Source organism: Zeugodacus cucurbitae, chromosome 3, assembly GCF_028554725.1.
Source record: "Zeugodacus cucurbitae isolate PBARC_wt_2022May chromosome 3, idZeuCucr1.2, whole genome shotgun sequence".
Lineage (NCBI taxonomy): Eukaryota > Metazoa > Arthropoda > Insecta > Diptera > Tephritidae > Zeugodacus > Zeugodacus cucurbitae.
In genome coordinates, this window is record NC_071668.1 from 9685906 (window position 1) to 9710823 (window position 24918).

The 24918-nt window shown below is 34.1% G+C and overlaps 1 protein-coding gene across 2 annotated transcripts in view; it reads left to right on the plus strand.

Annotated features, from left to right (window-relative positions):
- Positions 1-24918, plus strand: part of LOC105210902 (cell adhesion molecule Dscam2) — a 111402-nt gene that overhangs the window by 59331 nt on the left and 27153 nt on the right. For both annotated transcript variants that reach the window (XM_054226595.1, XM_054226596.1), the window contains exon 3: positions 22110-22300. In XM_054226595.1, coding sequence (XP_054082570.1) covers positions 22110-22300 — 191 coding nt within the window. The remainder of the gene's footprint in view (positions 1-22109; positions 22301-24918) is intronic.

The following is a 24918-nucleotide window of genomic DNA, read 5'->3' on the forward strand; positions in this document are numbered from 1 at the left end:
GTATATATATATATATATATGAGATTGAGCGTAAAGACCCAGCCACTTCTCGTTCGCAACATTCAAGAATATTATGTCACACCAATAAGTCGACATAAAATCATAATAGTAATCATGATATGACATTAAAGAGAGCGCAACGAAAAAGGCAACAGCAACAACAACAACAATAACAACAACAACAACAACAACAACAACAATAAGTGGGCATTAGACAGCAAGCGGACCATCAGCGCCAATTGTCGTCTTCACCGATGACTTGTCCGAAAAAAATTAAATGATATTTTGTTGCTGTATTTTTTTCGGATTTTTGTTGTATTGTTGCTGAAACAAAATCTGCTGCTTAAATGCTTACAAGCAACTTATACACAAAATTATTTGAATGAATTGTTATTATAATGCTCGCTTTTATTGGATTTGTCGGTGCGGCAATCAACAGAAAACAGAAATTCACACGGAAAATGAGTAGAGCAAAAACAACAACAACAACAAATAATGATAATAATAATAAAATTGCCAAAAAAAGACAATAATAGCAATAATATAGAGAGAAAGCAAAGAGAGAGAGATAGAAGACAATATGAAGTGTTATTAAATGCTTGGAAGTGGTGGCAACGAAGACAAGGGGAAGGAAGTGGGGTACATTGAAATGTTTGTATAGATCTACATATATAAATATGGTTATTGGGATGTAACTAAAAATTAAGACTATTAGCGCCAGCGAAATTCCAGCAAATCTCATATTGAGACAGACAGAGAAGAGTGGACCTTACAAATATTGTGGCACAATTGAAAAAGGAAGCCGCAAACAATCAAGCGAAATTTGGAAGCTGCCACAAAGTCACATGCTCACACTGTGTTGTTGTGGTCGCACTGTGTGCCGACTAGCCACCAATTTAATCAACATTTATTGGTTGAAGAGCCGCAGACAAACACACCGCCATCCATTCGGTATCAGCGGGCGTGAGAGTCACACATAAATGCCACATTGTTGCTGCTGCTTGAAAAAGGGAGCGACAAATTGGCAACAATTGTAATGAGTTTAGATTTTTATGATGGCATTATTATGGTTTTTCGCATTTCATACGAATTTGAAGCATTTTTTTGGCAATCAAAGCGAGCGAGCTACCAATACAAACAACCGCAGAGACTCAAATGTAAAGACTCTCTCCACTCCAAACGACATAATGTAAATATTGCCAGTAATGCTATAAGCTCCAAAGCGATTTGATTATTGGCAATATCAGCGCTCCCACATTGTTATTGTTTTTGCGATTTTCATATATTTTCATATTGGCCCTAAGCGCCTAAGTGGCTAAAGGGTGACCAAGTGTCTTTCTGAGTGCAGCTTGTATATACTTTTTGCTATCTTCTCTGTTAATTTGTTGAAATGGCCAAACATTTTGGCCGAAAAGCTGATATTTTTGGCTCACAAGCAGTTCAAGCACCAAAATATAAGCCGATTTACGAGCAAGTGCTGGCGCTTCAGCTGGCGGCGAAAGCAATGAAATAAACTGGTTTTTTGTTGTTGTTTTTTAGCCTTTAATTGTGTTATTAATTATTTATTTTTGTTAGGAGCCTACGCGCTCTCAGTTGTGGACAGTTTTATTTCCAATGACGGGTTTTGCTTTGAAGCTTTCGAGTTACTGGTGGGCGTTTAGGGTAATTTAATGTATACGGAACCACATTTTTATAATTTTTAATTGAGAAAAAATTAATAAAAGTGGTTTTCGGGTTTATAATTGAATAATTTAAAAAATTTTATATTATTAAACAATACAGAAATAATAATTAAATCACCAAATTTGAATTTTAAAACTTTTTGACTGACTTTTATCGATTATTTTATAATTCGTTTTTTCTTATATAGGTTTTAGATGGTATATTGACTGATTATAAATAGCTTTTTCTTGTACTCTCTTCCTCTTCAAAAATTTTCTCTGAGTTCATATGTATTCGCATCCATAAATTGGTCCCGTCTTGCGTTGGATGAAACCCATAATATTGCTATTTGTCTATGTTCGTCATTTATAAAAGTTCAATAAAAGTGAGGAGTATTATTTCTATCGGAGATCAAAGCAAAGTTCTTCTATGGGTTTTTTGAGAACATTTTGATATCAAAGTCGTAGTCTACATTTAGGCTGTTTAAGTAAATTTTTAGTGAATTCATGAACCTTTAAAAAATAGATATCTTCCATGAAATGTCATTCAACAAAATTTTATTAAGTAAGGCGACAATCTATTGCCATTGAAATTAGTCGGGTTATTTGGAGACTGAGCAATAATGAACCATTACATATTTCGAAACAGGTCTTTAATTAATTAGCTGTATAAATAAGATTAGCTGTATGAATAAGATAGGGAAAGAGTTACTGCTTTCAGTCCAAATATATCTTCTTAATGCGTATGTTTAGAACACTCGTTGTATGCTCTCTTTTTAGTAAGATTGTAAAATAATATTTTTTTGATACATCTGGTAACTCTCTCGACACAATTTTCATCAGAGTATTGTAAATGAAAATATATAAAGTAAAACACATAAGTATACTCATATCAAAGTCCATACATCTATCAAGATAGTGTCATAATTCCATCTATGTTTATGCAACTCTAAATGCTCCCGGGTGTATAAACCAAAAATGGCGGTTAAAAATATGACAACAACAGAAAAAAAACGCTGCCAACAAGCTTATGGGCAAATCTAAAATGCCAAATCAACAAATCTACCCTCAACGCAAATCTAACTACCAAATTTTCTATATAAAAAGAACCATACATAATCCAGAAATCCAATCCAACTTGCAATGCGAATAAAAAGAGCGCATATATGTATGTGAGTATGTATGACTGACTATTAAGTATGACTGGCATTCATCTTTGCCATTTAGTATATTAAATGCAACCCTGCCTGTTGTTGTTGACTATGTTTTTGTGATTGAAATCACTTTGGCATGAAATCAATCATCTGATATTGGACAGATATCAAAGCGCAAACAAATACATACATACATATATATGCATGAATATCGTAACTGCAGTGTGTGTAAATATGTATGTAAGTCTCACTGCAGTGTTGCAGCAAATGCCGCACACCACTGTTATCTGCTTTTAAGATCAGTTTTTCCCCATTTTTGGTTATGAGCACAGACCTTGCTTGCATTCAAGTCTGTTTTTGTTGCTTTTGTTCTTTTCAATTTTTTTTTGTTTTCGTCTGCCGGCCAGCAGCGAGGGGTTCTCTGCATTTGTAATATGTAGTATATCTTTGTATAGTAGCTGTGTGTGTGTGGGTTGCTTGATATACAATAATCATAAATAACTGACTTGCATTGCTTAGCTGCTGCTGCAGTGCTGCTTGCTGTTATTATTATTGTTGTTTTCTTGTTGTTGTTTGCTGCATATAAATATTTTTATTGTATTTTTATTCGATTGCAACTCATATGTGTGTCCACACATGTGGACTTTAGGGTAAGACAGCAGGCCTTTAGGGCGTTATTTGGACTGGAAGAGCAAGCGGGTGTATGGTTGTATGTGTGTATATATACAAATTATTTATGTTTATATATGCATACTATTCATCTTGCTGCATTGCAGTCTTTGAGCATTAAATGAATTAATATCGTTCATACCAAATCTTTCTCTAAAAAAAATGTGTATGAATTTATATACTCATACGTACATATGTAAGTATATCTGTATGTAAATTTGACATTGAAAGTAAACAAATGTGCTTCATAAAAACGTGCAGTAATATTTTAGAAAATATTTGCTTTCAACTTTTTTATGCACTATGTGGTGGCAGCGGTCAGTGGTTGCCTACATATGTATGTGCACATGTGCCATTGAAGAGTTCACCTCAAAGCGCGTCTATGCATTTATTTATTCAGATTTCAAATTCATTTTCCATAATTGTGCCGCATTTTCCAACAAAAGCAACAAGTAAAGATGAACGTGCGCTGCCGCTTGCCGCAGAACGGTAAACAAAATGAAGCAATAAGCTGGCTTGTACATACATATGTATATATGTTCTTTAATATGTATGTGTGTTGAACATATGCCTTTGTACGTATTCGAAAAGGTAAAAAAGTGGCAGCATTCGCCCAATATTTATGCCATTGAATTAACAGTATTGAGCCGACTGATACGTCAACGCAAATGCAAATACATATACACATATTTATATATTATTTCTATATTTTTACATATGTACATATGTATATTATTATATTTTTGCCTTTATTTAAAAAATAATGAAAAAAAAAATCCCTCAAATATTATTTTGTCTGCTATTTTATATGTTTGACTGCCCTTTGACCCTGTGAGTACGCCACTTTTGTTGTTTTCCATTTTTGCTTTGCATCTCGTTTGCTCATCGATACCATCAATTCAACAACATCTGTTCGCTTTTCGGCGCACTGAAGTGCCTCGCTGCAATTGACTGCCTTTGTTCAGCTGCTGCTTTGCTAAATTTTGACAGCTTGAAGGTTTCGATGCTTTGAAAATTTTCCAAAAAGATTTTAATGTTGGAAAGGATTTTTGTGAAGCTATACAAATGCTTTAAGGCAATTTGTGTGTGGCGGTCATATTGGAGATAAAAATAAATTGTGAGGTTATAATTTAATTTATATTTTGGTTACTTGAATTTATAGCAATTTTTTTTTTGAATATTACATTGCCCTCTAATTGCAATTTTTCTAATGATATCCTTTTCTTTCTTTGCAGGTAAGCATCTTCAGAACTATGAAGACAATTTTCCGAATTCATATAAGCTGGTTGGTAAGCAATCAATTAATTACTCATTGAAGAGAGATGTCAACATTGAGGTTTGAGTTGAAAAATTCTCAGTTTAGTATTTATAATAATATTTATTTATTTATAATTCTATACGGAAAAGCCTAAAGTTGTTTGAGAGCAAATAATTTTGCCGATTTTGGTTAAATCCTTCAAATATATTAGAAAAAATCAAATAAATTAAATAAATGAGCAACCGCGCCAAAATGTAGGCAACAACCATAGTAATAGTAAGACTCCTGTAGTAAAACACATGGCATTGTTGCCTATCTTTAGGCGCAAAGAAAAAAATTAAACTGAAATAATTTTATGACATTTCAGAAAAAAAAGTTTCAGGAAGCTACATAAATACATTATCTATAAGATGGAGCTTCCTAATAAGAAGTCTTACGTTAGGATCACTCTAATGTCATATTTTTGATATTTTTCTAGAATAATTTTTCGATTCCTTTCAAAGTCATCAAATTTTTATTCTTCCGCTATTTACTAATAGTTGGTATAATGTGCTATCAAAGCAAACGCCGTAAAATCTCCACTGAACTGTAACAGAAAAAGATTTCGGTGCCATTGAAAACTAAATTTTATAGAACCATATATGAATTTCGAACAACTCGACAAACAAACAACAATAAATTTGTTAACAAGTAGCATTTAAACTGTTGTAATATGCATTAACAACCTTATTTTTCTACAAAAAAAATAAAAATAATAATAAAGAAACAGCGAAGACATAACCACAAATGCCACTCAAATCTTTATAGCTGCATACCAATGAGTATGTGAAAATTTCGCAACTGTCTGCAAGTGCTAAAATTTGTTTGGCTTTGTTACGACTATTTTACTATTTTTTTGTGTTGCTGCTGAGATATCATTTCCGCGCGCTGTAATTTGATAAGCGTTTGTCTGCTTACAACAACAATAACATACACAATCCAAATGGCATTCCTATGCTTCGCCAGCGCTCGAGTTCACTTGATTATCGCCGCATATCAATTTGTGCAAATCGAAACACTAAAAGCATCCTAAATGTATGCTACAATTCCGTACGGTGCTGCAAGACTGAGTTGTTATTGTTGCTGTTGTTATTTGGCTGGCTGCCTGCCACTCCCACATGATTTTCGCCGCCGGCATGGCGCGCCATTTGGCTATGAAATATTCGTATTTGACTTTGACTTAATTAGTGAAGCAATCAGCGGAAGTGTGGTGTGAGAGAGGGGCAGCAGACATTGCTTGAAGTATGACTGAGTGGCTGCGCGGCTGAGTTGAACAGCTGGCATTGGACGCAGAGCAATCAAATGCGCTATGTTAGTGCTGAATAGTTGGCATTGCATACACTTAGGAGCGCAGGCATTTCTGTGTGTGAGATGAAGTGTGCGAGATTGCATAGCATACATTCAGGCGCAAAAATGCTCATAAAGAGATAGAAAGAGAGGGAAGAGAGAAGGAAGTGCTGGATATCATATGTCAACATTTCAATTACCGTTTTTCTTAGAAAAAAAGCCTTGCTATTTTTTTCTTCACGACTTTATTTATATTTTTTTGCCGCCTGACTGACTGACTCTAATTTAACACCTTTAGGCGGTTTGCCTCATTAGCCAGTTGGCAACAAATTCTGACTTGCAATTGCTAAGAGTGGCTGCTGAGACGTAACAAGCGTGTTGAAGAACGCTAAGGACCTGCGTGCGGGCGACTGCAAGGCGAAGATGAATACAACTGTTCTCAAGGGAGAGGGAGAAAGCGAAGGCTTCTAAGGTTGTTGAACGTGCCAAAGCATAAATACGCCAGCGGCACGACATTGACAATGTGTTTCTCTTCAGTGCAGACAATATGCCAAGACAATCAAATGAAGGAGCCAGCATATACACACACAGGACACAAGTCCTTGCAGTTAAATAATAAATGTAAGCAAAGTGGAAATTGTAGAAAAACGCGCACAAACAAAAGTTGAAATGAAGCAAGGCATACAAAAACAAAAAAAGTATAGAGTGTACTACAAAAACAATAAAAATGCATAGAGCATAGGGTGCGCAACCGGCCCGCAGGCGATGTGTCCTTTCTTATGGCTGTTGCTGCTGCTTGCCTGTCACAGCTGCTTTGTGCGGTGCTAACGAGCAATATGCTTCTAGGAGTTTCTGCCACAGACAATTGTGGCAAGATGCCATGCTATACATATGTATAAATGCTATATTCTTCTTATACGCTTCCTTATCCAATATCCTTTCGATTCCGCTGTCGCCGCATAAGGATTACCAATTTGTGGTTTAAGCTCAAATTCCTTTCCTCGCGCTATCCGCCTAATCCACACTCAATACTCTCTTCTCTGCACTCCTGCTTGCACTCACTTTGACTACATAATTGCTGGCATTTCATTGCCGCAAACGTTTCAGTGTGGCCTTTTTTGTGGACATTTGCATAATTTATTTGATTTTTTGATTTCGTTAATATTTTTTTGTTTGCATGCGTTTTCGCCCCTCATTCGCTGTGTTCGCTGTGTAATAAAACAATAAAATTACCACAAAACACACGCTCCCCAGCGGCGATTTCCAGAGCGAGCGAGCTCTACCTTAACTTCCCTTTAGGGATTGTCAGTTAGTAGCGCAGGGATGTACGTGCGTGTGTCCTTTATGCTTGTGTGCTTCTATGTACGTCATATATATGTATGTGTGTGTGTTTGTGCTTTGGTTATTATGATTTTTGTTATGTGCCATAAATTATAATCCTTTTGTTTATTAAGCGATTTCTGTTTTATTTGCTTTCGGTAGTTTTGGGAAAATATATTTGAATAACATGTGTTAGTAAGTGGCGCTTGGCTGTGTTTGTATGTATGCGTGTATTTAAAGTGTGTTCGCTTGAGGGGTAAATAGATTTGGAATAGTTTTTTGAGTAGCTTTTAAATGTCGCTGAAGTTGATTTAAATATTTTGAGGCGCCGATAAATGAGTTGGGGTTGATAATTCCTAATTATTGCAAAAAAAAACAATAAAGAAATAAAAAAAATATTTTGACTAGAATATTTTCTAAAAAAAAATATTCATTAAAACCAATAATCACCAAAAAATAATGAAAAAGAATTTAAAAAATATTTCTACTCGACGAAATTAAATAAAAAATATTTTTTTAATTTTTATTTACAATATATAAAAAAATATTTAATATCTCTGTGCTCAAAGAAAAAGCTAGAAGAATTTTTTTATAAGAAAAATCACACTTCGACAGTAAATATAAACCTTAGAAGTGTATTTCAGCCATGAAAGAGTCTCTCGATAAATCTACCAGCCTTCATGAGGCATAATGAGAGGTCTTAAATCTTCTCTTTAATGAAAATCGTTTCAATATCTTTGAGACATTTTGAGTATCCATTGTAAAATAAATTTGTCTTCAAACTAGTACTTAGAACGTAATTTTAGAACATAGTTTTCAAAGAACTACATTTTCATTACAATTAATATATATTTAGTACTATAATTGACTCATATTTATTATTATATAACTACAACAACATTGGGATTTAAATTTTGAAAAAAAAAAATTTAAATCTCTAAAATCGAAGCTTCAGTAAAATGAAAGCTCAAAACCAATATTGGAAACACCAACTTTTATCACTATTTTCTTATTGCTTTCTTGAGCTTAATTGACCGCTCTTATTTAATTGCTGCTCAATTATCAACTTTTGACAGCTGATAATCATGTATGTAAGTATGTAAGCTTTCCCGTTCCATCAAATTAAATCACACTTGCAATGAATCAACTTCCCTGCAACATTCTCAAAATTTCTAATTTCCAACAACAACACAGAAGAAAAAGATGAATGCGTTATGAAGTCACACAAAATTGATATTATGCTGCAGAGTCAAAAAGGCTATCAATCTAAACAAAAGTAGAAGTCAATGCGGTATTAAATTAAGCTCAACCATGAAGAAAGCTCAGCTTTTTACAGACATTGTGGCACAGAAACAATTTTTAATAAAAAATATAAAAAATAAGAATTCCAAAAAATTGTAATAAAACTGCAGTACCGCAGATAAGCAGACCTACTTATGCTTTATAGCCGCTCGCGCGCCTGCAATAAATTACACAAACACTTGTCAGTCTTGTCGGGCGCGTAAAATATGGCGTTTATGCATTTATGGCTGCGCCAAACAATTTAATGCTTTAATTTAGCGGAAGCAATTCTAATGATTTGGTTACTATGCGGTAAGCAATGTTATAGCTAGTGATTAATATTTTTTTAAAGAAAAATAAACAAGCGGTTATTAAGAGATTTATTTTATAAACAAAAATTGTAGCAAACTCATTTAGTTTCTAGTACGAAAAAAGTTCTAGTATTAGGCAATCGCCTACCTGATAAAATATTAATTGTTTTTAACAGGTTTGTACCATATAAATTTGATAGTAATTAACATTTTATTTTGATAATTCTAAGTGCTGACATATTCAATTTCAATATTAAATTAATATTATACACAAACAATTGATTTCTACAAGCAATCACCACTGGTTTAAGCTTTCATCTCGTTAACTCTACCTAATAATTGTATGGCAGGGAAGTAAAAATACGTTTAAACGACTACAGCATCACTCATTTCTATAAAAAGTCGAATTTTTCAGTCACTTAATTACTTTTCATACAATTTTTTGTTATTTAACTGGTGCGCTACTTCGCTAGCAACTCATATTTTTTTGTACTATGCACCTAAATGTAGGCAACACTTTATTTTAAATTTAAATGTTAGATGCTATTTTACTAAATTCTGTATTTGTCACATATTTAGAGACAACAACAACCTAAAACTAAAAAATTAACTTGAATTATTTATAATCAAATATTTTATAGAATTAAGTCTTTTTATAGAACTTGATTTTCAATGAGTAATCTTATCAGAAATTTTAGATCTATCCATTCTTTTGTTGAATTCGTGCCCATAAACAATTTTTTACTTTTTTAATACTTTTTATTCCGACTGGTGTGCGACTTCGCTAGCAAATCGCATTTTTTGTACTACACTCCTAAATGTAGGCAACGCTTTATTTTCGTTTTTAATTTTAGGCACTTTTTCACTTAAAATGTTGAAATTAGATTAGAGAATGAGTAATCTCATCAGAAATCTTAGATCTATCAATTCTTTTGTCGAATTTAAACATATAAAAAAATTTTGGAAAAAGTATTTTAAATTTCTTCAACGTTTGTTGCAGACAAATATTATGTTTACCATAATCTAACAAAGCCGCCCTTTCATATTATTGACGTACGTGCTTTTGGCAGCAATCTAACAACAATTGCAACACACTTGATAACATCTAAGCACATACATATATACATAAGTACATTTATTCACACCTCCATGCAATGTTTAAATAATTGTGTTAATAAAAAATCACAAAAAAATTTTAAGAAAGCACGGCCAAACACGCCACACCCTTTCAGTTGAGCGCAGAAAGCCTCAAGTGCGTAGGAATTGCTTGGCAGCTGCGTTGATTTTTCCAACAAACACATCAATTTCAACATTTCACATATACTTCCTGTTCGACTGCTGCACGGCTGGCAGCGCTTTTGTTTGTGCCACATTGCATCCTCACTTGTGGAATTATCATCAAAAGCAATTGCATTACAAGCGCAAGTACATCGCAAGTGTAAATATACAGACATAATTGTTGAGTTTATTTTGCCACAAACAAATAGACAAATAGACGCGCGAAGCTAGCGAACAAACGCCAAAGATAAAAGCGTCAAAAGGGCCGCAAGCGTGTAAACACCGGTAGCGGCAGCGTTGATTTATTGTTTATTTACCTCTGGCGCACAGGTAAACATCAAATAATGCATATATGTACTTATATAGCTTTAAATAAATATATATACATACGTACAGACATACATATATAAATATTTATATACATATATGAGAATATTGGTTTGTATGCAGTCTGGTCTATTGACTTAGACATGCTATTTACACGCGTTTGCCCAACAATTGTTTGCTGTTGTTGGTAACAATAAAATGCAAGGTGCGTATGCTGCTGTTGTTGTTGTTGCCATATGCTTGCATTGTTTTTGTTGTATGCTTGCTAGACATTTATTTGTCATCTTCATTATTTTATTTACTTTGCCTTGTCTTGGTGTGGGCGTTGCAAGTGGCTTTCTGCTGCTGCCTCTTCTTCTTCTCATTATTTTTTTTCTTACACTGCAGTGGCATAGTGGACGCAGGTGCGAAAACTGTCAGCACTTTTGGTGTCAACTCCAACGCCTACTCGCCACAGCTATGTAACTGAGTATCCCCTCAACTTCACACCTCTCATCTTCAACTTAAGCTTAGCTGTGGCACATAACGCAGCTACTTATTACGCATATCGCATGCAACCGTGAGTGGTTGCAACCGTGAGTTTGTCTAGCCGTTCGTCTGCCTTGCTGTCTGCCTGTCAGCATTGACTCTGGAGCTGTTTGTTGTTGTCGTTGTATTGTCTGCTTTTAGCATAATTTCCTGTCCAACTTAATCTCTAAGTGTTTGTATACATATGTACATATGTACATATGTCTAACTGTAGATGTGTAGATATGCCTGCCCACATTTGGGCACATCAAAAGCTCTTTACGCACATTTCTTTCGTATTCTTCGAACTTTACTCTTGCGCTGGAAGTGCGCTTTTGTTTTACCATTTTTTATGTCTTTATGATGACCAAGTAAGGTATGGTATATGCAAATGGAAAATTTCTGCGCTTTGTCTGTTGTTATATGTGTGTATATTTGTATAACATACATAAATATATATATATATAGACATACTAATGCATCTTACTTATGCGCTTAGACTAAGCAAGCGATTTTACTGCATTTTAGTATATATCTAAGTATGTATGTATGTATGTATGTATGTTTGTTTGTTTGTACGTTTATACCGCTTTCGTGTGGGCGTGTAGAAATTAGGTGAAGCATTGTGCAAACAGGATGTTGAATTAGTTGAATAATTACGCTAATGTGCGAAGAACAGCAGCAGCAGCAAAGTCATAAGCCTAAGTGGGATTTATAGAGTTTGTTGTGGCTCTGCGTACTAAAAAGCGTTAGTGTGCAAATGCGCTTACTCACTCACTTGGTTATAATATTTATATAGTGTAAAATTTTACTAATTTAATAGTAAAGGTACTCACAGCTTTATTATAACTAATTCAAAACAATATGGCAACTCCTCTCAATAAAATATGCAATTACAACTTTTTAACAATTAATTTAGAAATCACTAATTATAAAATATAAATTATTTGTTTCTATACAAACTCAAAATTTTAATAAAATTAAAAAAAAAAAACGATATGGCAACCCTTTCTCAGTAGAAAATTAAAAATTGCAGTAACTTTGAGATAAAACATTAAATTTTGATAATTTTTTAAGTGACTGTATACAATTTTAAATACAAATTTTCAATAAAAAAGTTTTAATTATTGGCAACCCTATTCATAAAAGTTAGAATTGTATATTAAATCTTTTATAAATATATTTTTAAAATATATGGGCAGTTTTGTTTACACTTTTCTAAAATATATGATTTCAATACCCTAAAAATTATAATTTCGAAATTAGGTGGCAACCACGAAATATTCAAAACTATTTTGCTGTGACAAAATTTAGCCTTTACTTGCCTTATTAACTCATTATAGTAAGATTTCTGCAAAATTACAATTTTTTTATGACTATTTTGCTTGAAAATGTGGCAACTCCAAATATTGTATTAAATTTTAATATGCATTAGCTGAGTGAGAATTCAAAAATGTTTGTTTTCCAAATAAAATCTCATAATTTACAACAATTTACAACACAGAATCTCGGATATAAAGCTCTGAACAGAAAAAAGTTAAACCCTAAAATCGTCAAAGCACAGTCAAGTCACCAACTAAAGCCAACGAAATGCAGACAATGCAAGTGACACTCTCACACCTGAAGTTGCACAAAGCAGCAGACACATGTTGCAACAAACACCTACATTCATACATAAATAAGCACCAAGTGAAATCAGCCAACGCCGGCGAAGAAAGTCGGAGGTTGCAGCTGCAACACACCCCAGCTTAATGCCCCTGAATTGAACGTTATGCATGTGTGGCAATCTCTGCAAAAAGCACACTGGAGGTGTGGCATGCAACTTTTGCCACAAATACTTTGCTGCCAGACAATGCGACAAGTGCAGCTGCAAAAGCCAAGGTAGCCACCAAGGTGCTTGAAACGAAACAGTAGCTGAAATGGTAGCAACATTCAAATTGCAGTGCAAACAACAATAAAAGCGCTGACTTACAGCAAGCTTACTGCCTCAGTAGTTGCCACTTTCCAGTTGGTTTCTTTTTCTGGCAATTATTTGTATGCGCCACTTTCGACTACCCGTTGCATGTGGGCGTTAGAGCCTCCACTGGCCTGCTTGCCTTCGCTCTAAATTGCCATTGTTTGGCACGTGTTGGAGTTGGGTTTGGTGTTGTATGTGAATTTGAGTGGTCATATAGGTATACGAATAATAATTTATACGTATATAAAAATATAAAGCCTAATATGACTCAAATGATTATAGAAAAGGCAAAATTTTCGGGATTTTTACTTTCTGTTCCTCAAATCGGGATTTTTGGGTATAGAAATCGTGGAAATTTAACGTATTTGTGAAGAGCAATTAAATCAAAATTTTCTATTTATTAATTTTTATATACAGTCCAGGAATTTCGGGATTATATTTTGTAACTTACAAATAAATTTTAATCGTGTATCCTCTACTTAGAAATAAGCAAAATTTCTACCAATTTCGATCATTTGCCACCAAAAATGGCCATTCAAAGCCCTTAAATACACTTTCTCTACTACTGACTGCAACGAAGGGTTAACACATACATATCTATAAAGTCGTCATCATAGGTGGTCTGCATCCAACTTTACATATCACCATATGCCAATGAGTTACTGTGCTCCTATTTCTAATCATTGCCATTAGAGTTGTAAGATTTCCGCATTATTGTTGTTTTTGTATTTGCATACCACCAACGTCTGCATGCCGGCTTTATACAGCTTGCTGTCACCAGGTTTTTGCATTATTGTGCTACTGTTTATTATTGTTGCGCCCCTTTGCATGCGTAATTATTGTTTTGGTTTGTGTTATTGCCCCAATGGCTTGATTAGATGCCCAGCATATCCGACAAGGAAGCGCTGGCGGGCACTCAAGGCAAGCAAAGTCTACTTGTTAATATATGCTTGTATGCCTCATATGTCCTCTCTAGACTGTCTATTGAAGCGTCTACACATTTTACATATTTTGCTTTTTCTTATCCCGCCTTCTCCACAAAAGCTTTGGCACTGATTTGAATGTGAGGACGTGCAGCTGCATTTCTAGACTGGAATTTTTGTATGCAACCAAGTGTTTTTGTTGTTGTTGTTGCCTACATGTCTTTGTATACATTTAGGCATATGACTTTGCATTCATTAAATCGAACGCTTTGGGCTCACATCGCCTCGAGCACAAAGCTTTCACTGCAAGGCAGGTGGTTCGGCCGCCACTGCGTATACGCAATTAAACGCTTTCAAGTGTGCATATGAGGGTGTGTGTACCCACGTGTGTGTGTGTTGGCATTACTGACAACTTAATCATCACTCTGGCAATGGTAATTTTCTTTCGACTCTTGCATACAAATCATTGCAGACTGCAACTTTTAAGCGCAGTTATTTCACAATATATGCTTGAAATGTATGTGAGTGTATGTGTGTTGGTCTTTGTATACTTTTGTTGTGCTTGTATGCAAATATTTAAGTGTATACCGTTATCTCTGTAATCGTTGGCAAAAGTTTCCAAAGTGTCTGCTATTGCTGCTGCACAGCTGCCGCCAGCTATTTCTGCTGTTACTTTCACAGTTATTGTTACTGTTTCCGTTTGCTACCCCGCTCCACACCTCATACTCTCTCACCCACCACACACAACTAAGCAACGACACACTTCAACTCAGGTGTTTGCTTCACTTTTGCTTTCTCTCTTTTGTTGAATGTGACATTTTGCTGGTGGAATTTTTGCAATTTAAAGAAAAGCAAGCAAATTTCATTGTGTCTGGGCGTTTGTGGTTGACTGCAATTGGCAGCCAGTTGGCTCTGCTGCTGCCTGTTTATATTGTAGTTTGTTTGATATTTATTTTTATTTGAATATTTTATACACAGGTGATTAGGGAAGTTTACTATCTAGAAGGTGTTATTTAAAGTTTTGTAAAAACTTAGATGTTGCGACATAATAATATTATATAAAATAAAAAAAATTGCCAAAATCCTTTAACTCTGAATTGTTCGCAAAGCCTCTTTTGGGTCAACTTAAAGACAATGCCATGAAAAAAGGACAACCAACCAGCAGCTTAGCAGCTAGTGATACCCAATAACAACCCGAATCCATCACTAATACATTATTTACTCTTTCAAATACAATAAATCCCTTTAAAGATGAAAAGCAAGATGAGAGTAGACAGGACCAAAGAGTTTTTAATTCTGATTTGCAGCTTTTTTACAAGAATTAGGCACTTTTAAGGCATTTATTCGCGATTGTCAATGTAAATGTGTTTTGTGGACATAACTTAGTAATTTTAATCATAAAGAAAACATAAGGAATAGGCATCCTAGATAGAAAATTTTGTGGTTGTCTTTTGCAAAACGAAAATATCACATTGCTTGAAGTTTCTTAAATTTTCTAAGCAATTATACTGTGAATTCAAAGTATAGCGCTTATATCTACTTTTTAATGAACTAGACCCAAACTAGTTACATATGGGACAGTTTCAAAATTTCGTTTTCAATTGAAAAATTACTTAAATTTTCCTTTGAAAACATAATAACAAATTTTTGATAGTTGTCAATGACCTAGTGACCAACTAGTTACTTTTGGAGTAGTTTAGAAATTACGTTTTTAAATTAAAAAAAATTGCTATAATTCTCTGTAGAACATATTTGACAATTTAAATTAGTTAATTCTTAATTTTATCTCTAGCTGAGGCTTATTTACTTAATTAAATTTAACTTAAATTTACTTAATAAATTACTAATGTTTACTTGAAGAAAGAATAAATTCAGTTCAGATGTGTGTCACAATGCGCCCGTCAAATGAAGAAAAATTGCAGCTCAGCTGCAAAAAATCTCATAACAAGCTGATTAAATATTTAAAACTTTAAGAAAAATGACATTGAGGGCGAAAAAAATTTAACAAATTGACAGCAAAGAAGCATACGCATGCTGAAATGCGTATGTAGCTTTGCATAATATATACTATATCCATGTATATGTATAAAAACAAATAAAGCGCTATCTTGAGATGCTTATATATGTAAACAGCAGATTAGGTAACAAAAGGGCAACTGCGGCATTAGTAGCGGTAAATAGCAATGCTGTTTTTTTCTTACGAATGTAGTGTTGTGTGTGCTAAGGAACACATAAATGGGATAAGCAGCTTAAAGTACGTGCAAAGCGCATATTTACACATTGTCGAAGAAAATGCGACTTGAAGTCATACTTTCATATATATGAATGGAGGTGTATGTAAATAAAAACGGAAGTGTAAATATAAAAATATATGTGTATTTTCTGTTGAGTGATGCGTGTACATGTGTAACAAACAAAGTAATGAAGGGTGATTTTATGCGCCGTCAGTAGAAACCTGGGTCACAGCTGTGTATTGTTTAAGGCCATGCCAACTTACAGCAATAATTGGCTTTAAGCACATGTTTGTTTTATGCTTATGTATATAAATAATGATATATAGTTGCTTATTTAATATTATAATATTATTTATTTGTGGACTTATAGATATTTGTTGATAAAGCTCTTTTAAAATTTAAAATATTCATACAAATATGTGGTATATATTTGAATTTGAGACTTTACTTGCGTAAAATAATACTTCAAAAGAATAAATAAGAACATTTACAAGTACATTTGACTTCCACAAAAGCTATATAGCTACCATCAGCTCCAATTGTTCTCAAAAGAATTATTGTTCTACACTCTTAAAAGAATTCAAGGTTTATCGCATTCATTTTAGTTTTATTTTTCATTATTTATTAATAAATAATAATTTATCATTTAAAAAATCGCTGCAAAACACCTTTTCTTCCTCTACAAACACAATACAAAATCTTCTCACAAATTTAGTTACTCATCCGCCCTGTCCGACAACCAATTCAAATCAACGTCACAGCGCCATTAGAGAGCAGCTATGAAATTACGCAAATTTGTTGTTGAAATTTTACGCACACCCTTTCGCCGCTTGCCACCACACCCCCACACACTTCCTTCACATTTCTTGTTCATATTTTTAACCTCTTGAACGCTCGACACTCATTAACGCCAAGAACTCAGCCGCCTTTTAATGTCACTCAGCATTTACTGGCTTTCAACTAACACAAAATTTCATATTGTTGTTGTAGTTGTTGCTATTGCTGCCACTGAAGCTACGCAAGACTGAAAAGTGTTGACACTGAAAGCACAAAGCGGTGGGCGGCAAGTGGCATGCGATGCGCTGTCCATTAATGCCACTTGACCAGCAGCTGGTACAATAACAAGAACAAGTTTTAAGGCACAAAACAAGTATTTCGTTCACTCCTTCGGCGTTACTTCGCTATTAATTATTAAAAATGCGCTAAACAACTTCTCATCATTTTTCCAACGCGCTGCTATATTTAAACTTTCGTCTTGCGGAAAAATTTCTTTTCTACTTATAACTCATTTTCGTGTGCCCTTTCTAATACACCGTTATTTATTTTTTTTGTTGTTGCGCATTCTTGCTGTCCTGTCATTTTGCGCTGTCCATTACATAGCTGGGCGAAGCTGACGTGAGCGCTGGCGACCAAGCCTTTGTCGCGCTAATTTTTTGTCATAATTTTTAATTGACATTAAGTACTTGAATGCGCTTTTATGTGCTTTGACGACAGGCAGCTCGCTGAAAAGCTCTAAGCGGTAAATTGACAGTGAGAGAGAGAGAGAGGAGAAGGAAAACTGACGATGATGCCGGATTATGGCGTTTGTGCTGGCTTAGCGAAAAGCCGTAAAACAAAAAAAAATACAAAAAAAGATAAAAATAAAAAATAACAACAACAACAATAATAAATTATGCTCACAAGTAAATAAAATATTTTTTTTCTTTGTCTGAATTCACTTGCCGTTCATTGCCCATCTTTAAGACGCTGCGCTCTCTCGTCCTTTTGAGGCACTGTGCGGATTAGCAGCTGTCCGGCAGTTAAGCGTCACGACAGTAGTAAACAAGACACAACAAAGCAATTAGTAGCTAAGTATTTTTTGTTGTTGTTGCGCTTTTATTTTTATATTTATTACTGCCTTTTTTGTATTTACTTGTTTGTAGTCCTTTGGCAAGGCAAGCATCAGCAAAGGTCTCACTTAAATCCTCTAGCATATTTCATGATTTGCCTGCTGGTTGTTGAAATAAATACCCTCCCCACCACTAAATGAACTTTATTTTAATTACAAGACATTTACGAAATTAGTGAAGAGAGGTCATCTCAGAAATATGAGCGCTCGCAAAGCGGCTGGCAATTTAAGTCTAAAATGTTGGCAAATAAAAATGAAAATTAAAATAAAAATAATGAAAAAGGTGAAAATGGTGAAAATGGTCCCTTGTGTGGCTTAGCAAAGTGAAAAAAAAAAATATTTCTGTAGTCAATACCGTTATGTTCAGACTGTGTTAATTGTAGTGAGTGTTAATTGCACAAACGTACTGCTCGAGTTCAAGTTGAAGGATAAGCGAGTGCTTGTCAAAAGTGGACTCGTTTTTATTTTTGTGAGTGATTGAGAGAAAAGGGAAATGCTTGTAAAAGTTTAGGAAATTAAGTTTAAGTTGAAATGAAAAGCCGTTTATATGGTAATTTTCACTAATTTGGATGTATGAAGTGAGGAATGTAAAGTATGTAAAGTAGAAAAGTTGATTTTATTTCATTCCAGGTTTAGTAGTAATAAAAAGGATTGCAGAAGAGCAATAAATGGTTTGTGTTGCAAAGGATATATGGCATATTTAAGCAGAAATATCAATATATTGACAGCAGCGCCATCTGTCTATATTAACACAAACATTTCCCAGGCTGGCAATTTCATTTCATAGAAGCAACTAAAACGTTTTCAAATTAAAATTAAATACAATTCTTCTCTTTACTCTTCTTTCTTTCTTTTTCAATCACTACAATCCGTACTATTGCACAAACTCTTCATTTACTTTACTCTACGCCTGCTTGCATTCAATTTCTGCAGAACACTGTACACTATAACTACCTGCAATGTTGTTGTGAGCGTCTTCAACGTCTTCTAAAATGTTGTTAACCACTAGGCATCTATCTTCAGCTAGTTGTTGCCAAAAGGTTACAGAAACAATGGAGAAACAATGACAATAATAAGAGCAACAGCAATACAACAACTTAAGCACTGTATTAGCACCTTAATCCTTCTACTTTGCCTGGCAAAAAAGTGAGCAGTCGTAAGCACCTTAGACTCTGCATTGCCATTTACACTGTTGTTTCTTAAACTTTGGTATGTTTACTTCCTTAACTCGTTTCGGTTTTCCACTCTCTTTGCGTCCGCTCTTATTGCTTTTGGTACTCCATTATTGTTGCCTTGCTTTTTGCTAAGTATTTTTAACTTTTCGAATTCCTGCTAGGCTTTGTGTAATTACTTTGCATTCCAATTTCATACTGAGATCTATGTATATAAATGCAGGGTGGTTCAAATATCAGGAAAACAAAAAAAATTAAGTTGCTCCAGACCCAGCAAAAAGTCGCTCACGAAGGATCTGCCTCTAACATAAATGTAATTTCCATCATAATTTTCAGGGTAAAAGTAAGCAATATTGCCACATTTCAAAACTGCCATTCTCAAACATGTCAGATCTTCTCTCTAGAGTTTTTGCAGCAAAGAAATCTTAATCTTCCAATTAAATATCAAAACATTTATGAACCACGCTGTTGTAATCCAGAAACACCTTCGTCAAACACCACACTTTGGTACAGCGGCTAACCAGTGTCCTCACTATGCATTCTCCTTGATTTCTCTGTATTTATGTCTTTCAAACCGTAGTCCTCTGCACCGTGTCGATTTATATCTGTTTGTTTCTCATTAAAATTTATGCATTGTGTAATAATTTTTGTGGCATTCTCGCCGCTCCGCACTGCCTTCATACTCCAAGCCAGACTCATCCTGTCGTCCGTTTATTGCGTCACATTTGCTCACATTTGATGTTAATTCAATTGTTTGCTAAGTGAATTATGTCCTCTAACATCCTGTCCTCGCTGGCAGCGCTTTATTTATGAGCATCTCCTTGCACTTCCTAACAGCTTTAGCGTTGTTTGTGGCCGTTGTCCTGCGTTTGCCCGCTCGCCACCGCTGGCAGCTTTCGATAATTGAGTCCTTATTTATGTTTATGCTTGCTTATTCTACATTCATTCTTTACTTTGCTTTTGTTTTTGTGTTTTGTGTTGTTAAACATTTAAGGATTATCGTCCCACTAAAGTGTCCTAAGTGTCCTAAGCGCAGCGCTCACCTACATTTGCCATCTACATATTGTCGTTAATTACTGAGAATTGTGGTCATGCTGTGCCTTTGGCCGCGTAAACGCGTAATAAATGTTAATGTGCATTGAAATTTAAATTACCCATCGTTTTCAATTAGTTATTGTGTGTACGCTAATTGGGATTTGGATTATTGGTTTGTGCAAAATTTATCGTCGCTGCTTTTGTGTGACTGTGTGTTAGAATTATTTGCTCGTAAAGTGGAATTGTAGTCAGTTCGTAAAAGCTTTATTGAGTAAAAGTGTGAAATTAATTTGCGTGAATCGTTAAAGCGTCTGTGATGAAGCAATAAGTTGGTGGAAGTAATAACTGTATATTGAAATGACTTAAGGTTCACATGTTTCATGCATGATCTTCATTTTACTTTATTTTGTCTTTACTGAGAATAATATAATTAAGAGTCTTCATATATCATCGTTGCGTTTCTTTTTTTTTTTTTGCAAAACAACCTAAACGAAGTTGTAAGGGAGCAAATTAAGACTTAATCTACGAGTTAGTCGAAAATACTTCACCCATATTCTTGTGACCTCAGTTAGATAGGAAAGAAACAAAAATATTTGTTAAACTCTTTAAAGTCACGCGAAGAATATTCAATGGCCTGTTTAATAAGTTTTAAAGTTGTCTGATATAGCCCGTACTAAGACCACTATTTAAGTTTAGAAAAGCAGCATATTTCAGCATATTTACCTCAAAAAATACGTGAGTTAATGGACTAACTCGGAGTTTACTACTAAATACTATTCATAAACTCCGAGTTTATCATACAAGCGTTAAATTTCCTCAAAGTTTCTCTTCAAATACTATAGTTGATTGATTGATTTAGTGTGTAACACCAAACACTACCCATAAACTCCGAGTTTATCATATAAATTCTAAATTTTCTTCGTAATTAACGCCTTAGCATACATTTTGCTCAAATAGCATACAATATTCATATAAAATTAAAGTAAATATTTTTTCTTTCAAGTTGAGCTCACGAGTTCCAAACACCCCTATTAATTTCAGTGTTTATACCTCAATATATTATCTGACGATTTATGTGCACACAAATCAATTAATTCACTTTGGAAATCAACCCTGACTGGTAACACACGCGTAATTTATAGCATCCATTGAAGAAAAGTATACTTGAAAGGACATTGTAAATTTAAATGCAAATATTAAAAGAAAACTGCAGGACCCCTCTTAACACGAAATGTTGACGCATTCTTATTTACAATATTTACAATGTCATTAAAGTCGTTTGACAGCGAGCCGATGACTGTGGAATGCAATTTATATGCGAGTAGCTAGCCTTGCCTCCCGGGCAAAATGTAGTCGGCGCACGAAGAGGGATGTTTAGCAAGATTGAGAAATCGCCTGCCTGTTATGTGAAGCTAGAAAGTCGATAGTTGAATCTAAAAATTTCTCTTGCTTGAAATTTAATTATGCGCTGGGATATTTCGGGCACATTTACATTTTTCTTAGGCAGATTTATGCGAAACACAAGCGGCTCAAGTAATAATGTAAAAATATTTGTAGATGAGTAGGGTCAAGCAGCTACAACATAATAATTTACGATAATATTTGACATTTTTAAGATTTTTATTTGTTATTGTCTTCCATAAACATAGGCAAAATAAGTGCTTAAGGCTTGAAGGAAATTAAAATTGTGTTGATATATCAAGACTGTGGATATTTTTATTATTATTTCTTTTATATTTAAATATTTTTAATGCAAAAATTATATCATCTAACTCTCTCTCTCTCTCCCTTTCTAACTTTCTTTACAGGCGATAATCCTCGCATTATCGAACACCCTATGGATATGACAGTGCCCAAAAATGATCCCTTCACATTTAATTGCAAAGCCGAAGGTGATCCAACACCATCGATACAATGGTTTAAAGATGGGCATGAATTGAAAACGGATACGGGTTCACATCGGCTTATGTTACCAGCTGGCGGTTTGTTCTTTTTGAAGGTAAGTGAGGTTAAACATTTCAAAAGATAAATGAATATACATATACATGGTCTTAACCTTATATAAGAATAGAATATATACACATGAAAATTACATAGGTATGTTCCCTTCATGTTTTGGAAGCTATATATTGAAGGCAGCGAGTATTATTTTTTGCCACAAAACAAGGCTGCTCATTTGTTTATTTATTTATTAGCATATATGCATATTTAATTAGCTAAAGTCAGATTGTCAAACAGTATTTTGTTTAAGCATAAATGTCATGCATAAACATGCTAAACAGCTGATCAATTCATAGCACACATTTAGGCTACAGCCCTTCTTACCTTTCTTCACAATATAAAATATGCTTGCTTTGATATTAGAAATTATTTATTCAATATTTGTGTTCGAGCATAAATATGTTCAAAGATATTTGTAAATAAAATGTAAATTAATTTCGTTTGATTTAAGAAGGTTTTACGCACGACTAAGTGTTTGGGAAGTTTGACATAAGGTTGACTTTTTAAATCATATACGGATTATTACTTTTAAAGAAATATGCGAAAATTAAATACAATTTGTGTAATGTCCTTAAATTTTAGAATAATATTGCAATAAAGCTTAAAAGCTTAAAGCTAATGTTTCAAATAAACGACAGAAATAATAAAAATTTAATTTGTGGGAAGTTACTAAAAATGAAAGCTCTTTTTCTGGATTTAATTTTTAAGAAGAAATTGAAAATGAAAAAAAGAAAAAATGAAAGAGTAACTCATAGAAATGAAAGAAATTATAGCACTTATATTAAATGAAAGCTCTTTTCTCAATATTTTCTTCTTCTTAGACATGACAGCTCATATAGCACTTCGTTCTAGTCGCTCCAGTCTCATAATTTTGTGTTTGAGCTATAAATTGTAGCATTTAACGAAAGCTCAGTCGAAAGCTTAGTGTAATGATGAAAGCTTTACTCAATGGCTAAATGGATGAAAATTCAATATAAGGCTTTTTCAAGGGGTCAAATTGATAATTCATAAAATAATTTCCATACGACTGAGCGATTTCAATTCATTTGGAACAATTATTGCAAAAATATAAATATAACAGTATAAAAAAAATACCATAAAAGCCGCTCACAAAGGCGCATCCTGCAGCATTTAACAAATGGCAGACCTCTTTAGTACACTTCAGTTAAACTGAAAGAAAAAAATTAATAAAATAAAAGTTAATCGCTCTTCGCATGCATCAAAAGGCTACGAGGGGCTTCAATCAGCGCACTCAATAGCGCTCGAAGAGATACACACACAGCCAGGCATATAAGTACACTTGTCGTTTGAACAAACAAATGAGGAGTACGAGTTGACACCCATTAACTGACGCAACAAATTTTCAGGACTTCTAACATTTTGATACAAATTGTAGTGTGTTGCAAGTGGATTCACATACAGATATACTATATACACGATGTACGCGGCGCGTCGCACACATTAAAACTCATTCAACTTGCAAAATGTTGACTTTGTAACTTTTACATTTGCGTATTTACAAGCTTGTTCATACTTTGTTGCCGCGTCGCTACAAACACATGTATTTCTAATGCCAAGAGGTGGTGTGGGAAGGACAACGTTGTCAATTAACTCGAGTGTAGAATGAATTTTTGTTGGCTTTCTTTTGCCTTTACGACAGCACAAAAGTATCTCTTTCTTCTTCACTTTGAAGCCCGTGGTTGTAACCCCTCAAATCACAAAAAGTGAGTGAGTAAAAGTAAAAGGAATGAAAGCAGGCATCTAACAGTGGAGATGCTCGAGATAACACACTTGCGTAACATTTTTAATTAAATTAAATGAAGTCGGACAATGTGTCTTTCGGTGTGAGTATGTGTGTTGACGCGCACGCTATTTGCCACTTTGTTGCCAGTCGGTTGACCAGCCGAGGGTTGTTGCTGCTGCTGCTAAATAACCAGCAACTCCGTAGCTTATGTATTGCTGTTCGAACCCATTGTCCTCGCAGCGACTGTTGAGATTTTGGGCGGCAGACAGAGATTTTGCAATATTTGAAATTTTCACTTTGATGTTTTCAAAGTTGTTGCTACATTTTTGACGCGCACGTGCTGCCTTCAATTTTGACGCATACAACAAAGTGTGGAATGCAAAATGTAATAGCTTCGAAAGTGTGGACAAAAGTTGTTGTGTTTGTTGGTAAAAAGAGATCTTAATCTGAATTTAAAAATTTGATAAGAATTTTGTGTGAAAATTTAGTAAATTTTTCAAGTAATTTCTAAATGAAATTAAACACTTGAGCTAATTAGTTTTTGATAGGCTTTGAAAGTATTTGAGATGAAAGCTCTGATGGATGAAGCTTTGATTGATAATAAGCTTCGAATTATTTTTCTTATGCGCTGTCACAAAAGTCATGAATACTCAAATGAAAAAAAATGTCTAATAAATTGATGACATTATGGAATTTTTTATCTAATTTAATTAATTTTAAAGATGCCACTATAAAGAAAAATTAATTTCGAAGTATGTAATCGCTCTGTGAAAGCTTTTGTTATTGAGCTTTCACCTAACTACTCATTCGATAAGGGAAACATATTTTTATCTTCCATATTATTATTAAGTTTGTTTAAAATTAAAGCAAAT